General features: G+C 41.0%; 1 protein-coding gene across 8 annotated transcripts in view; it reads right to left on the minus strand.

The window, feature by feature from the left end:
* The window catches only part of LIMCH1 (LIM and calponin homology domains 1), a 365,336-nt gene that overhangs the window by 7,289 nt on the left and 342,385 nt on the right, over nucleotides 1-15,662 (minus strand). For 7 of the 8 annotated variants that reach the window (XM_073645636.1, XM_073645633.1, XM_073645646.1 and 4 more), the window contains 6 exons: nucleotides 10,608-10,735; nucleotides 10,115-10,215; nucleotides 6,066-6,159; nucleotides 5,695-5,772; nucleotides 5,506-5,614; nucleotides 3,428-3,530 (listed from right to left, as the gene is read on the minus strand). In XM_073645636.1, the coding sequence (XP_073501737.1) occupies nucleotides 3,428-3,530; nucleotides 5,506-5,614; nucleotides 5,695-5,772; nucleotides 6,066-6,159; nucleotides 10,115-10,215; nucleotides 10,608-10,735 (613 nt within the window). The remainder of the gene's footprint in view (nucleotides 1-3,427; nucleotides 3,531-5,505; nucleotides 5,615-5,694; nucleotides 5,773-6,065; nucleotides 6,160-10,114; nucleotides 10,216-10,607; nucleotides 10,736-15,662) is intronic. The other variant, XM_073645626.1, reaches the window with a different exon arrangement.

Consider the following 15,662-nt stretch of genomic DNA (forward strand, 5'->3'; position numbering starts at 1 on the left):
ATGCTGGTCTTTACAATGCAGGCCATATATTCCTGAATAATTACTACTTATTGTGCATGCCCCTTCTGCCAAACACATGCTTATTATGTTCAGTTGAGGCACTCCTTACACCTTCGGTTCCTTCTGACCAGTACACATGGATTAAGGGTGTTATTGACACCTCCAACACTGCTTCAGATTTAACCTTTGTCTTGGTGTTTGTCCTGCAGCAATATTCATTTTGTTTAAACTGTTTGGGTTCTCTGTTATTTATTTTTATATTTGTGTATGTGGGCTCGCTCTCCTTTGCCACCACGTACCACTTGTAATAACAGAAAAGGTATTTTTTTTACTAATGTTCAGACTACTCATTCGGGCTGCTTATATTGGTTTTCGTTCTTCTCCGATTGGTCCGATCTGATCTATCCAGCAGATATACATCTACCACTATGCGGGTGATCCCCTTAAAGTATTTTGTATACAGATTTAGATGCAAAGGACGAGCAAATAATATACATCATTTGTTTACTCCTTGAAGAGGAGGTGGCAGCGGCCACCCACCATGTAAGAATCCACAAGTGTGGGCCGCCTGTCAGATGTCATCTCCTCTACTGCCTCTGGAACCAGAGGGCTTACCAGCTGATCTGATGGAACGCTTGAGTGGGTGTAGGTTTAAAGGATTATGTGACAACACGGCTTTTAATCTGAATTATCCAGACGTCTAAATTCAGTAGGCCAGGAGCCATACGCTTTTATTTTTTGTTGACTTTTGAATTTCTGTGTTGCTTTCTTCGGGTGGGACAAGAAACATGGACTTTTGACACAAGTCTAAATGTTGACTTCTCTTGTAGGTTGAGTTGATATTTGTTAATTGATGAATGGCTGTTATTTACATCTTTTATCAGCTCCTACAGTTTATTGACTTATCTCTGGAATACAGGGACAAGGGGTCTTTGAACAATGAATGTTTGCTAAATATGTTGATTAACCATTGTGTGGGCCCGGTGGCTTGTTGACTAGCAGAGCAGAGGAGTACAAGCAATGAAGATCAATTAAATGCTCAAACAATGGAAAGTCAAACTCATCTTATCTCCCCCCTGACCTGTAGATAATGTCTTGAAGGACAGCTGTGAACTATAAAAGGGGGATATGACTCGGTATCAGGAATCTTTTACAAAACCACAGAGAGGAAAACTAAGTCACAGCTCTACAGGACAGCATAGCTCCATCCAGAGGGACACAGATTTGAATTCTACATGATGCCAGCCTAAGGGACCACGGCCCTGGCTGGAGGGATCTCCTCCATTGACTATTACAGAACCCTTGGATACATTTGGGGAAACCAGGTTGGGACAAGGAGGTCACCTCTAATCCATGGACACGCTCGGAGATAGCCATGTTGGGACCCACCGGTCACCTGGTTCCATGGATATGTTTGGGGTAGCCAGGTTGGGACCCATGGATACAATCGGAGAAGCCAGGTTGGGACCATCGGGTCTCCAGGCCAAGTGTCTCAATGTACTGTCCGCTTCCTAAGCTTGCCGCTACCTCCTCTCTGTGAGTGTCCACCCAAAGCGGGGTGTCACTGGTTGAGATAGTTGGCCCTGGAGGTCCCAAAGTTGCAGCTGCACTATTCCCGGTGGGGCAACGGAAGGGTAAGACTGTGTAATTTTGCACCATCTTGGGTATTTGCTGGGAACGTTCTATATGTTATTGCCACACTGTTCTACCCTCACATTCGGTTGTTTGAGTAGTATTACACCCACGAGAGACCCAGTGTCTCCACAGATGATATCCTTAACCTCTGGGAGACTGGGTTGACCTGACAGCCGAAATCCTCCGATGCTGGAAACTGGCAAAAGGGGCAGAACTGAAAGGCGTCCCATCTTCGTAATGGATGACTGGGCCTGGCTTCAGGAAGCAAGGTACTTGTGTCGCCTGTGGCGTCAGTAATGATCTTGTCCAATTTCATACCCCCGAAACGTTAGACCCGTAAGAGACTTCTTCGAAGCCAAATCTGTTCCCCATACTTTGAGCAATAAAATTCAATGAATGGCCACACAATTGATGCTGCCTTAACAGAGCATTCAGCCGCATCTAAGGTTGCTGAATAAAGATATCTGCCTGCCTGTGCGATCTGATCCGCAATATCCGGTAGCTCCACCTCCTGAGAATCAGCCAGAATACTGCGACGTAAATGCTTCGTCTAAGCAATAACTGCCTTGGATACCCAATTACCAGCAAAAGCAGGGCAATGGGCAAAGGTCACTGATTCAAAGGAATATCCTACCCTGTCCTTGGTCCCAGAAGAGCACCCGTCACTGGTGTCCGGTGCGCTTCGGCAAGTGCCAGAAGCAGGACGGTGCGAGTGAGGATCCTACCCTGGTGCCATGGCTATACTCACCTGTCCTGAAGACACCAAATCCAATCTTCTGCTCCATTCAACACATGCGCTATGGGAGTCAGATAGGCAGGAGTTGGCTGGCTTACGGACCGCCTCCCCAGTACCTGACAACCAACTGTGTCGAGGTACTCTGGTCCGCCAATACTGACGCGAGCGGATATGGACTGCACAATTACAGCCTGCTCTTTCAGTCACTGAGTGGGTGAAACAGAGGGCACAATTACACCTTGTTACCCTGAACACGATCCAGCAGACAAAACAAAAAAGACAGGTCTGGGATAGACCTTGCCTCCAACGGACACTACAAAAAAATTAGGGAGCCTGAGGCTAGGATGCGAGGTATAGTCTCTGCTGGAGAGGAGCCAATTTTCATTTAGAATGTAATAAATAGTGCCAGCCTCCAGGTTGCAGAAGACTATCCCATGGTTCTCTGTATCCCCCAATGAAGAAACTGAGAAAACAGATTTTTGCCATCAAGGTGAAGTGCCGAACGCAATCCTTTCACTTGCGTTAATGTGCGGCCTGCAAATTAGCTCGGAATTAATATCGGCCGGGTGGATAAAGTTGTATATGCTATGTGTCACATGTATAGAAAAGCTAAAATTGTGATTGGAAATATGGTGTTAATAAAGGGTCGATATTGCCTGTTAGGATTGCTACATCCAATAGGTGGCAGAGTTCAAGTCATCTTTATTTCTGAAGAGGCAATTTGCATATTTAAATTCCTAAAGGAGCATTGCATGGCCTGTAAGTCTCCTTACACCAAAATTACATGGTAAGAAAAGATTGACATTTATTTTAAATCTATTATACAGTAAATAAATGTGAGAAAGGTCAAAATGCAGGATAGGATTGTACTGATTTTGTAGCAGGCAGTGAGTGATATGTCCATCCATGTCAGTAGTGAGGACATAATTGCATGTAGTTATGGATAATGTTGTAGGATAAAAATGGAAGTTAAGGCAAGCAGGTATAGACAAAAGTCTTCTAAGAGAAAGAGAAAATAAAGTTTAAAAAAAAAAAACAACAACAACAAAAACTCACTTCTGGATCTTGCATAACAATCATTGCAATTTAATAGGCCATTGCGGATCCTGACATCCGTTCCAGTGGTTGCACCACCAAGTTGTCCCTTACAGATGCCACACTAAAAACAAGCAAAGGGCAATAAATGAAATATAGTTACTCAAATCTGCTATTGCTATACACAATATAAAGCAAGATTACTATGACTGGTACAGGCATCTCCCACAAGTACAAACAAAGGACCAGTAAAGGAGAGACGCAGAACAGGAACAGGAGGGAATCATAATCTTACTCTCATTTTTAAGAACCATAGAATGGTGCACATAAGACTACCGGAGAGGAACTACCCTAGTTGGATGCTTAAAAGTGTAGATGATATTGTTATAAAGAAAATAAAAAGAACATTTATGGGAATATTCAAGATAGACTTTGATTTCTACTTACAGTCCATCGGTTTCAGAAATAATAAGTTAAAATAAATATTCCTATTCTCTATCAAGATGAAAAAAAAAATCCTTACGACTCCTGTTAATTTTGCAGTTAATACACCGTCTGTGGCGGGTAATGTACTTTCCCCCAGTCTATGAAAGAATCAGCAGTAGACACCGCAGTTTGGCTATGTACAAATAGCTTTTTTTTTTTTTTTTTTTTATAAATAAGGTCATGCCATATGCACTTGTTGAAAATACAAATTTTTTTTCTCCAGCAGTTACTAACAAAACTCATCAGATTAATAACTATATAAATTGCAATACATCCGACATGATATATTTGATCGCATGCACATGCTGTGACATGCAATATGTTGGATGCACAACATGACAATTGAATACACATAACACGATAAATCTTTTAAATATTTGCTTTTTGGGGTTTGTTTTTACAGCTTCCATTATGTGGTAAAAATGACTCGACAGTATGCTTTATCAGGTCAGCACGATTAGGGTAAAACCAAACATGCAGAGTTCTCCGTTCTCCAATGTCGCCATTCTCCAAGACCCATAAAGTTTTACAGTTTCCATCGATGGAGAGGTGTGAGAGCTTATTTTTTTGCACCCAGAGTTGACTTTTTTTTTTTCTTAATCAGATAATTTTTTATTGAACATTTTCAAAACAAAGTTTTGCCCCCCAATCTCACCCGATCCCAGCTCTCCCCACCCAACGAGTTGACATTTTTATCAATGCCATTTTGGGGTAGATAAGATGATCGCTTCTCATTGCATTCTTTTCAGGTTTCGCAATAGGTGAAAAAAATCCAAATTTGGCATTTTGATTTTTTTTTTCCCTCACTACAGAGTTTACCGATTGGGTTAATTAATTTTATATTTTGATAGATTGGACTTTTACAGATGGAGCAATAACACGTGTATTTTTTTTTAAACTTTTTCTTTAATTTTAATGGGATAAAAGAGGGGGCGATTTGAATTTTTAAAAATATATTTTCAGATTTTTTTTTTTAATTCTTTGCGCATTTTGTAGTCTCTTTAGGGGACTTGAACTTGAGATTGGCCGTTCGCTTATAATATATATATATATATATATATATATATATATATATATATATATATATATATATTTATTTATTTATTTATATTTATATTATATATATTGCAAAAATCACAGTCTCCTATGAAAGTCACAAACAGGCTGGTTTTCATAGAAGTACAGTCATGAGAGGCACAGGGATTTTCAGCAGACCCCGGCCATCATGGCAATCCATTGGTACACCGCAATCATGTTGCAGGGAGGTGGAGTGGGTGACGATGGGCGGTGAAATCAGCATGCCTCCAAGCAGTGCGCAGTAAATGCAACAAGATTGACACTCGCGGCTGTTAAACGCAGATGCTCAGAGAATCACATAGCCATCATTTGCCAGCAAAGGTGCGGGCTCAGTTACTGAGCCTGCATCAAGGATGGAGGCCCGACATATGACATGCACCTTATATGTCGGGATGGGGTCATTTGTGAGTCATGGTGGATCTATACCAGATCATCTAGGCACCCAGTCTTCCGATAAGTGAGCTGACTATTCACAATGTATATAATTAGGACATCTTGAGTGACGAGGACCGTACTTTAATGGCGACTATACAAACCTTGAAGCACTGGATGTGAAAGTACAGGCTGAGCGTTTCAATGATCATGGCTGCCCCCTTGCCAAGAGGCTGTCCACACGTAGAGCACAATTTCTTCCCACTTACAGACCTGAAAAACAGCAATTGATTTAGACAAGATCCAATACATTCCTACTACTCAGTGCCGCCTATAAGGTAGGCCTTCAGTACCTGTTGAGTGACTGGCCCTGTGAGGCTGGGGATGGTGTGGAGTAGCCAATATCCCGGGGGCTGTCCTGGGGGTCAGTTCTGTTCAACAAAACTAAATATTATTAAAAAGAGAAGTACATTCATGGTACTTATAACTAGGTAGCGGGGTCTAATATTTTACTGCTCTGTCCTTTTGCTGGCTCATAGGTCAGTAAAACACTATATAGGGGGAAGCGGTCATCTCTGAAATTACAGTAATTATTTTTTCACAATGGTGATAAATGATCAGAAATATTACATTATCAAAATAGATTATGAAAATCTACAGTCAAAATCAGATGATAATCTTACTACAGACAAGTGGGCCTAATATAATATGCCAAAAAAAGTACCCTTTTGAATCCATGTAGGGCGTCCTCTGAGGGGCATTGTTATTAGCCACACAGTTATTACCATTCTCCAATAAATATGAGTCTGATGTCACTCCTGGCAAATAGAAAACAGGTGTATAATAATGAAAATACTGCAACGAGCTGAGAAAAGGCATCACAAAAAACAAAGCGTGTGTACAAGGAATACAGGAGGCAGTGAAGATTAAAGCGGATCTGATTAAAAGCTTCATACATTCTTAAATAGATCTCTTAAATCTGGAAAAACTGGTGTACTTACATTGACAATCCTAAATTTAGGAGTCCAGCTAAACAGTGAGAGTCCAATATATTAAGTCTCTGCTCAGTACAAGCTGCTGCTGTCAATCAGGCTGAGTGAGCGGTGTGGGAAATTTTTCAGCAGCAGCAGGGAGGAGGGACACTGAGGAGCTGTCAATCAGTTTAGGTGTGGTAAGCTTTAGTTAAGTTTTCAAAAAGGATTATATAGCTATTCTGATATTGATTTTCAAAGTAAGCACACCAGCCTCATCAGATCTATGAGGTTTATATATAACTGTATGTAGATTGCATTATGAAATCTGGCGACAGATCCACTTTGAAGCCATATAATATAATTAACCAGCCTAAACCGAAGGCACAATAATTATATTTTGCTATTGTAAACCGTTTGAAAGCAAGATTGACATTGTTAGCGAGTGAAATCATGTAGCTCAAGCTGCATTTGGCATTATTTTTGTCTGCGGCACACAAACAGGATATAATGCATGCTTTCTGGTTATAGGAGAATGATTTAATGCACAGCAATGAAAAAATAGCAAGGAAATCATAATGGCAGACGATTGTAAAAATGTGCAGGTGACACTATAGAAGCACCTGCATAGAGAGGTTCACATGGCCATATCTGTGCAGGTCCTAAAGGTAGAGACAGATGCTCTGTATATGCATCTTGGAGTCCATATTTAAGTGTTCTAGGGTCTGCCTTTAAATAGCCTGGTGTCAGTATGAGTTCTGTCTGGGATAGTCATTCACTTAGGGGTCAGGTCTGGGGGCTGTGTTTAGGAGTTTTTAGTCATTTCAGTGGGGGGGGGGGTTCTGATTTGGTGTATGTATTTATTTAGAGGGTCTGGTGATGGTAATTATTTAGGGGATTCTGGTTTGGTATTCATTTCTTATTGTGTGCTCTTTTAGCACCCGAGCAGAAGTCGGTATTTAAAGATCTGCATTCAGTGGACTGATCAAAAGTGTGTTTATTTTAAGGTACATATATGTTTAGGTCTTCCCTAGGGTCTGTACAATATATACTCAGGTTTCATCTAGAGACTGTATTTACTTAAGGGATCTGTAGTTTTTTTTGGAATCTGTATTTATCTAGGGTCTATGATTTTGGGATCTGTTTCAAGATATGGTTTGTTTTTTGTTGGTATCTGTATTTATTTGATGGCCTATAATTATTTGGGATCTAGTCTGGGGACAATTGAATCTCTATTTAGGGGCTTTATGGTCTTAATTTATTCCGCAGTCCAATCAGAGGTTATTTATTTTGGGGCTCATTTCAATTTTGTGGTCTGGTTTGGATCTGTATATACTTTGGACACTTTGCCTTTTCTAGTGTCTGTTTGCTATTAAGATCTGATCTGGGGTCTTTAATAATTTTCAGGCGTGATGAAGGAAATATAAACTACTTGTGAGTGGAAAGCAGTTTGCTTTTTAGATGACGTTATTTTCATAAATAAAATTTGACAACCGTGTTTGTCCCCCTATTGATTGCTATTTTTGCTCTTAGCAGCTGACAACAGTTTGTCAAACAATAAAATCCTGTTGTCAGTTTTTAAAATAATGGAGCCAGCAACAAAATATAAAAATGACAATATCAACATTAAGAAAGAAGCGATTGCTGTATGTTATGGATTTCCTAATACGTGAAAACTTTATGTTATGGGTTTGCTCTTTTTAAGAAATACAGCATTAAAAAGTAACCGTCATTTTAATTTTTATTTCATAAATTAATAGCACACCTGAAAATAAGCAACTTTGCAATATATCTGCTTCTATCTCCTCCTGGATTGAACTTTAATTCTGTATTCAGTGAAGACAGATTGTCACATTACTGAAATAGGAGAAGACACTTGGTGCTTTTAAAATTCTATGCAGGGAGAGGAGAAGGGAGGAGCTGAAGGAAGAAGCAGACATTCTGCTGCAAGTTCTCCTGAAACAACAGTTAGGCTATGTTCCCACATGTGGTTTTTTTACGTCAGAAATCTGCAGCAAAACTGATCTCTGGGAGGAAATCTGCTGCGTTTTTTGATGCGTTTTTTTTTCACTGTCCTTGTGTCTCTGTTTATGCATGTACAAAAAGTTCTGTGAAAAAAAAGAACCCCATTCTATTTTGCCACCAAAAACGCTGAAAAAACATTTAAAAAATTTACCTGCGTTTTTTTCAGCGTTTTCAGCTGAAAGGGGTGACATGCTCTATTTTCCAAAAACCCAACCCTGGCACAAAATACGCAGCAAAAAAAAAAAAAACAAGATGTGTGAACAGAGAATTCTGATTTGACATAGACTTTTCTGGTACTGCAAAACGCAGCTGAAAATTTGCAGCAAAATATGCTGAAAAACTCAACGTGTGTGAACATAGCCTTACAGTTCTCCCTAGAACTTCTCTCTCAATAATGGGAAAATCTGTATTAACTGAAGACAGACTTTACCCGTAAATTAAGAATTTTGAGAATCACTGATCAAGTATATTAAAACGACAATTGTACTTTCACTCAACTATTATATGTTACACTCTGTGAACTTAATCTTTGGTTTGTGTTTCCTTAAAAGGAACATGTCATCATGAAAATGACGTCCAATTTGCAGGCATCATGTTGTACAGCAAGAGGCATAGTAATATGGAAAAAGATTTGACGCAACTTGTGTTTTATGCATTTAAACCTCTGCTCATTTTAGGCTTTAGAGTCCAGTGTCCGGTCCTATCAGTGACTGGTACCTATCTCTGTAGGCACTCTTCTACAAGGAAGATTTTCAATTCACTGATAGGAAATCCCAGTTAACTCAAAAGCCCAAAATCAGCAGAGACCTAAATGAGGAAAACATAGGTTACTGAATAATTTCTGCACGTGTGAAAAAGACTTGGGTATACTAATAGATCACAGACACATGAGTCAACAGTGTGATGCAGCAGCAAAAAAGGCAAACACAGTTTTGGGATGTATTAAGAGAAGCATACAGTCTAGATCACATGAAATAATTATCCCCCTCTACTCCTCCTTGGTCAGACCTCATCTGGAATACTGTGTACAGTTCTGGGCACCACATTATAAAAAAAGACATGAAGAAACTGGAGCAAGTTCAGAGAAGAGCTACCAGGATGGTGAGCGGACTGCAAAGTATGTCCTACGAGGAACAGTTAAAGGAGCTGGGAATGTTTAGCTTCAAAAAAGAAAAGGCTAAGAGGAGACTTAATAGCTGTCTACACTGAGACATCCCTTCAGATATTTGTAGAGGGATCATCCTTATTCTTATTTGCACATGGAAACACGAGAAGCAATGGAATGACACTGAAAGGGAGAAGACACTGATTAGATATTAGAAAAAACTTTTTGACAGTGAGGTTGATCAATGAGTGGAACAGGCGGCCACGAGAGGTGGTGAGTTCTCCTTCAATGGAAGTCTTCAAACAGAGGCTGGACAGACATCTGTCTGAGATGGTTTAGTGAATCCTGCATTGAGCGGGAGATTGGACACAATGACCCCGGAGGTCCCCTCCAACTCTAAGATTCTAGGATTCTATGATTTACTATATATCAATCTGCTCAGTTCCTCCTGCTCTATAACATGGTGTCTGCGGATTACATTGGATTTTCACCGTGACAAGTTTCCTTTAAATACCAAAAATCTTGAGCGTTTTGTCCCTAGAGAAGTTATTATTTTGATTTATAGCAGCCCCATAATCCAATGTGACTATAAAAGACACATTTCAATGTGCAAGAAAAAGAGAAACCAGTAAAAGGTGAGGCTTTAGTGGTCTATGGGAAGAAATGGCTTACCTAACGGAAGGTGAAGTTTGGTAGAAGCATTGTGCTGCTGTTGTGGGTTTTGGTCCATTTCGTTTCCGAATGTAGACAATTTCTCCTCTTTTTCAGTACTACTTATAATGAAAAACATAAGAGAATTAACAATAATAATTATATATATTATACATATATTTATTTATATATTATAATTTTATACCCTCTATGGCAGCACATATTGACACTACAGTCCATGTGATACTGATGACAGCTTTAGAATAAGTTAATATTAGACCGGTGGGCATCCAACTTCCAGCACCCCCAGTCTGGGAACATATGGATACGTAATACCCTTCTGACTTAAATAAATAAAACTTTATCATTCTACAATAAAATGTTATGCAACTCTCTGAAATAGTCTCCACTTCAGTTTCACACCATTTTCAAGATCTACGCTTGCTGTCAGTGAATAGTTCACATGCAGACGAGGGACATCTCTTTTATATATAAAGCTTTCTTGCAAACATACGTGTTCCTTCTTGTGCGATCCTCGTCTGCTCTATGAGCAGCCCCTTCTCGGTCCAATAACTGGGGCCGTAAGGTGTTATCAGCTGAATGTGACTCTTCTATTAGATGATTTCTGTCTTGTATCCAGGGCTATAAATAAAGAGATAATATTGAATAGTATATTATCACCACACATAAAAACACAATACTTAGACCCTCCCTCATGCTTTATACTGCAGCTTTAACATGCTGCTTCTGTGTAGAAGTTTACCATGGGACTAGAACATTCAGCAATGACTCATTACAAAAAGAATGACACTACAATAAACTAAACCACAAGTAACTAATCCATCAATATAGAAAAAAAATGAGGAGACCTCTCATTTTGTCTCATTGTTAATTTGTTTTAATCAATTTAAAGGCTATGAAATGCGTTGGCTGCTACATAAAGAATATTACTAAAAGACTGGTGAAAATCAGATGAGAGCTACACATCAACACATGTACAGGGGTAAATGGCCCTTAATAGGAAGGCATACGGGATATCAGCTTTAGGGCTCGTGCACACGGTCGTATTTTTGGTCACTGTGATCCGACAAAACATCAGATCGCACTCGGACCAATGCTATTCTATGAGGCAGTGCACATTTTTAACTCAGACAGAGTTGGTCAGAGGAAAAGAGTTGCAGCATGCCAGGGTCGGATACCATTATCGGATCACACTCTGCCATGCAAGACAATGAGTCCATGGAAAACATCGGACTGTGCTTAAATGACATCCGATTTTCACAGTTAAACACAATGGAAAAGAGAACTAAAATTATTTTTCCTCTTCTCCTCATCCAGATTCTCTCGGATGGGAGAATACACGATGGTGTGACCCTAGCCTTAAAGCATTATTCCAAAAATAAGTTATCCCCTGTCCACTGGATAGAGAATAACTTGCTTAAAGAAGCACTCCTCCTCCCATCAAAGTTTTTTATCCCCTTATTATATTGCAGTCATAATATTATATAGCACTGTGCCCTTACAATTGCTCATTTTGTCTTTCTACCCAGATAATTCTTCTCTTTTCTCTGTTCTATGTAGAAACAGGAAGCTTGACTTTTGCAGTGACTTATAACTCATACAAGGAAAATTGACCTCCTGTTTCTACATATATCTGGATCAGATATTGATGACCTATCCTAAGGGCTTGTGCACACGACGATAAAAATCAGACAAGTGATGTACACGTCATTTTGACAGATACCATTCATCCCTATGTTATTTTATGTGGCTGTGCAGACGTCAGATTTTTTAATCAGACAGAGCCTGTCTGAGGAAAAACACAATGGAGAAGATGGAAAAATGTTCTTCCATCTTCTCCTCATCCAAGAGAATCGGATCACACTACCATATCACGCAGCTTAGATTTTGATCAGAACAATAGGCCCGGTTCTCTCGGAGGAAAGAATATACGCTGGTGTGACCCTAGCCTAAGGATAGACCTTCAATATAAAAGTCCAGTCAACCTGTTTAAAGATGAAAGAATAATGACACAGCCCCTTCCTCACCTGACTTAAACCCTATGGGACCATGTGGTTCCTTCTTAAAGAAGCACTCCTCCTATCAAAGTTTTCTATCCTCTTAATATTGCAATCATCATACTATATAGCACTGTATACTTACAATTGCTCATTTTGCATTTCTACCAAGTTAATTCTTCTCTTTTCTCAGCTCTATGTAGAAACAGGAAGTCTCTTGTCCTCCAGAAAGCATCCCTCTCTTCAACTCCTGACCCAGTCGCTCCCTCCTCCCCCTGCCAGGGATTTTTGCAGTGACTCATGACTCATACAGGGAAAATTGACCTCCTGTTTCTACATAAAGGTTAGAAGGATTCAGCTAGTCAGTTTTAAATCACGTGATGTCATAGACATAATGGAAAAGAGAAGAATTAGCTGAGTAGAAAGGCAAAATGAGCAATTGTAAGTAGACAGTGTTATATAATATGATGATTGCAATATATTGAGAGGATAAAAATTTTGGTGGGAGGAGGAGTGCTTCTTTAAATGGGAGATTTACGGTGAAGGAAAATAGTCACCACTCTGACCAGTGTTAAGGAGGCTGTGGTTGTTGCTACCCAAAAAAGTTGATCGTCAACAGATTAAGAAACTGACAGACTCCATGGATGGAAGCAGGGGCGTACCGTACATAGAGGCAGCCCACGCAGCTGCTATGGGGCCCTGTGAGACAGGGGGGCCCGATGTGAAACATCATCAGACCCCTCTATCCCGCATCACAGTCTCAACAGTATCTGCATCCTTAGGATGCAGATACTGTTGAAAACAAACAGGCTAGTTCAGAACCTCCAGAGGTTCAATGGGCCGGAATCAGGACCCCCCTCTTCACCTCTGGCTGCACTGTGTCCTGTCCGGCCGCACAGACGATGCCTCATTGTCTCTGTAAGTGCAGGAGATGAGGCTCTGCCCACCAGCTCCGGCCTGTAGTTCCAGCAGAGGGGCTGCTCCAGCATGGCCCCTGCTCTCCCTGCCTCCCCTGCTCTGTAGGTGTCTTACTGCTCCGCTCTCCCCCTCCTGACTTCAGCCCTGCAATTTGCAAGAACACTCTGCTGTCGGCACCTGGGAGATAGGAGGCTGCACTGGAGAAATGCATCATGTGGAATCATCTGCACAGAGGTTAAGTCCTTGTCTAATGTGTGTGTGCACATATAGGTGTACGCATATGTATGTGTATATATGTGTGTGTGCATATGTGTGTATAAATATATATATATAGTACAGACCAAAAGTTTGGACACACCTTCTCATTTAAAGATTTTTCTGTATTTTCAGGACTATGAAAATTGTACATTCACACTGAAGGCATCAATACTATGAATTAACACATGTGGAATTATATACTTAACAAAAAAGTGTGAAACAACTGAAAATATGTCTTATATTCTAGGTTCTTCAAAGTAGCCACCTTTTGCTTTGATGACTGCTTTGCACACTCTTGGCATTCTCTTGATGAGCTTCAAGAGGTAGTCACCGGAAATGGTTTTCACTTCACAGGTGTGCCCTGTCAGGTTTAATAAGTGGGATTTCTTGCATTATAAATGGGGTTGAAACCATCAGTTGTGTTGTGCAGAAGTCTGGTGGATACACAGCTGATAGTCCTACTGAATTGACTGTTAGAATTTGTATTATGGAAAGAAAAAAGCAGCTAAGTAAAGAAAAACGAGTGGCCATCATTACTTTAAGAAATGAAGGTCAGTCAGTCCGAAAAAATTGGGAAAACTTTGAAAGTGTCCCCAAGTGCAGTTGCAAAAACCATCAAGCGCTACAAAGAAACTGGCTCACATGAGGACCGCCCCAGGAAAGGAAGACCAAGAGTCACCTCTGCTTCTGAGGATAAGTTTATCCGAGTCACCAGCCTCAGAAATCGCAGGTTAACAGCAGCTCAGATTAGAGACCAGATCAATGCCACACAGAGTTCTAGCAGCAGACACATCTCTACAACAACTGTTAAGAGGAGACTTTGTGCAGCAGGCCTTGATGGTAAAATAGCTGCTAGGAAACCACTGCTAAGGACAGGCAACAAGCAGAAGAGACTTGTTTGGGCTAAAGAACACAAGGAATGGACATTAGACCAGTGGAAATCTGTGCTTTGGTCTGATGAGTCCAAATTTGAGATCTTTGGTTCCAACCACCGTGTCTTTGTGCGACGCAGAAAAGGTGAACGGATGGACTCTACATGCCTGGTTCCCACCGTGAAGCATGGAGGAGGAGGTGTGATGGTGTGGGGGTGCTTTGCTGGTGACACTGTTGGGGATTTATTCAAAATTGAAGGCATACTGAACCAGCATGGCTACCACAGCATCTTGCAGCGGCATGCTATTCCATCCGGTTTGCGTTTAGTTGGACCATCATTTATTTTTTAACAGGACAATGACCCCAAACACACCTCCAGGCTGTGTAAGGGCTATTTGACCAAGAAGGAGAGTGATGGGGTGCTACGCCAGATGACCTGGCCTCCACAGTCACCAGACCTGAACCCAATCAAGATGGTTTGGGGTGAGCTGGACCGCAGAGTGAAGGCAAAAGGGCCAACAAGTGCCAAGCATCTCTGGGAACTCCTTCAAGATTGTTGGAAGACCATTTCCGGTGACTACCTCTTGAAGCTCATCAAGAGAATGCCAAGAGTGTGCAAAGCAGTCATCAAAGCAAAAGGTGGCTACTTTGAAGAACCTAGAATATAAGACATATTTTCAGTTGTTTCACACTTTTTTGTTAAGTATATAATTCCACATGTGTTAGTTCATAGTTTTGATGCCTTCAGTGTCAATGTACAATTTTCATAGTCAAGAAAATACAGAAAAATCTTTAAAGGAGAAGTTGTGTCCAAACTTTTGGTCCGTACTGCATATGTGTGTGCATATATGTAGTGGTGTACCGCCAATGGCGGTAGGCCACACAACTGCTAAGGGACCCGTGAGCCGCACCTCACTGGGCCCTGCTTCCGCCTGTTAGCACCCGCACTGCCCAGCCGCTCTCCTGCATAGAATAATGGGAATGGAAACATCTTCTGATGCTCCCTCGTCCATCATCATTGCTCGTGCTGACAGCCGGAGAGGGGGGCAGTGAGAGCAATGATGATGGAGGAGGGAGCGTCAGAAGACGTTTCCATTACCATCATTCTTACTCGACGTATGATGTCATTAAAGGGCGCTCGCTGCTCTGAGATGTCCGGCACTTCATACTGCACGCTGAGGGGACTGGAGCATCGGCTGAAAGAGGGAAGGTGAATATTTTATTTATTTGACCGATGGCCATAATACAGTATGAGGACTGCATTATACTGCATGGAGGACCAGGGGGGTGCATTATACTGCATGGAGGACCAGGGGGGGTGCATCATACTGCAGGTAGATCCATGGGGGTGCATTATACTACATGGAGGACCATGGGGGTGCATTATACTACATGAAGGACCATGAGGCTGCATTATACTGCATGGAGCACCATGGGGGTGCATTATACTGTATGGAGGACTATGGGGAGTGCATTATACTGTATGGAGGACTATGGGGAGT

This window comes from Phyllobates terribilis, unplaced genomic scaffold, assembly GCF_046119375.1.
Source record: "Phyllobates terribilis strain yellow unplaced genomic scaffold, ASM4611937v1 Scaffold_1__5_contigs__length_1240528914, whole genome shotgun sequence".
Lineage (NCBI taxonomy): Eukaryota > Metazoa > Chordata > Amphibia > Anura > Dendrobatidae > Phyllobates > Phyllobates terribilis.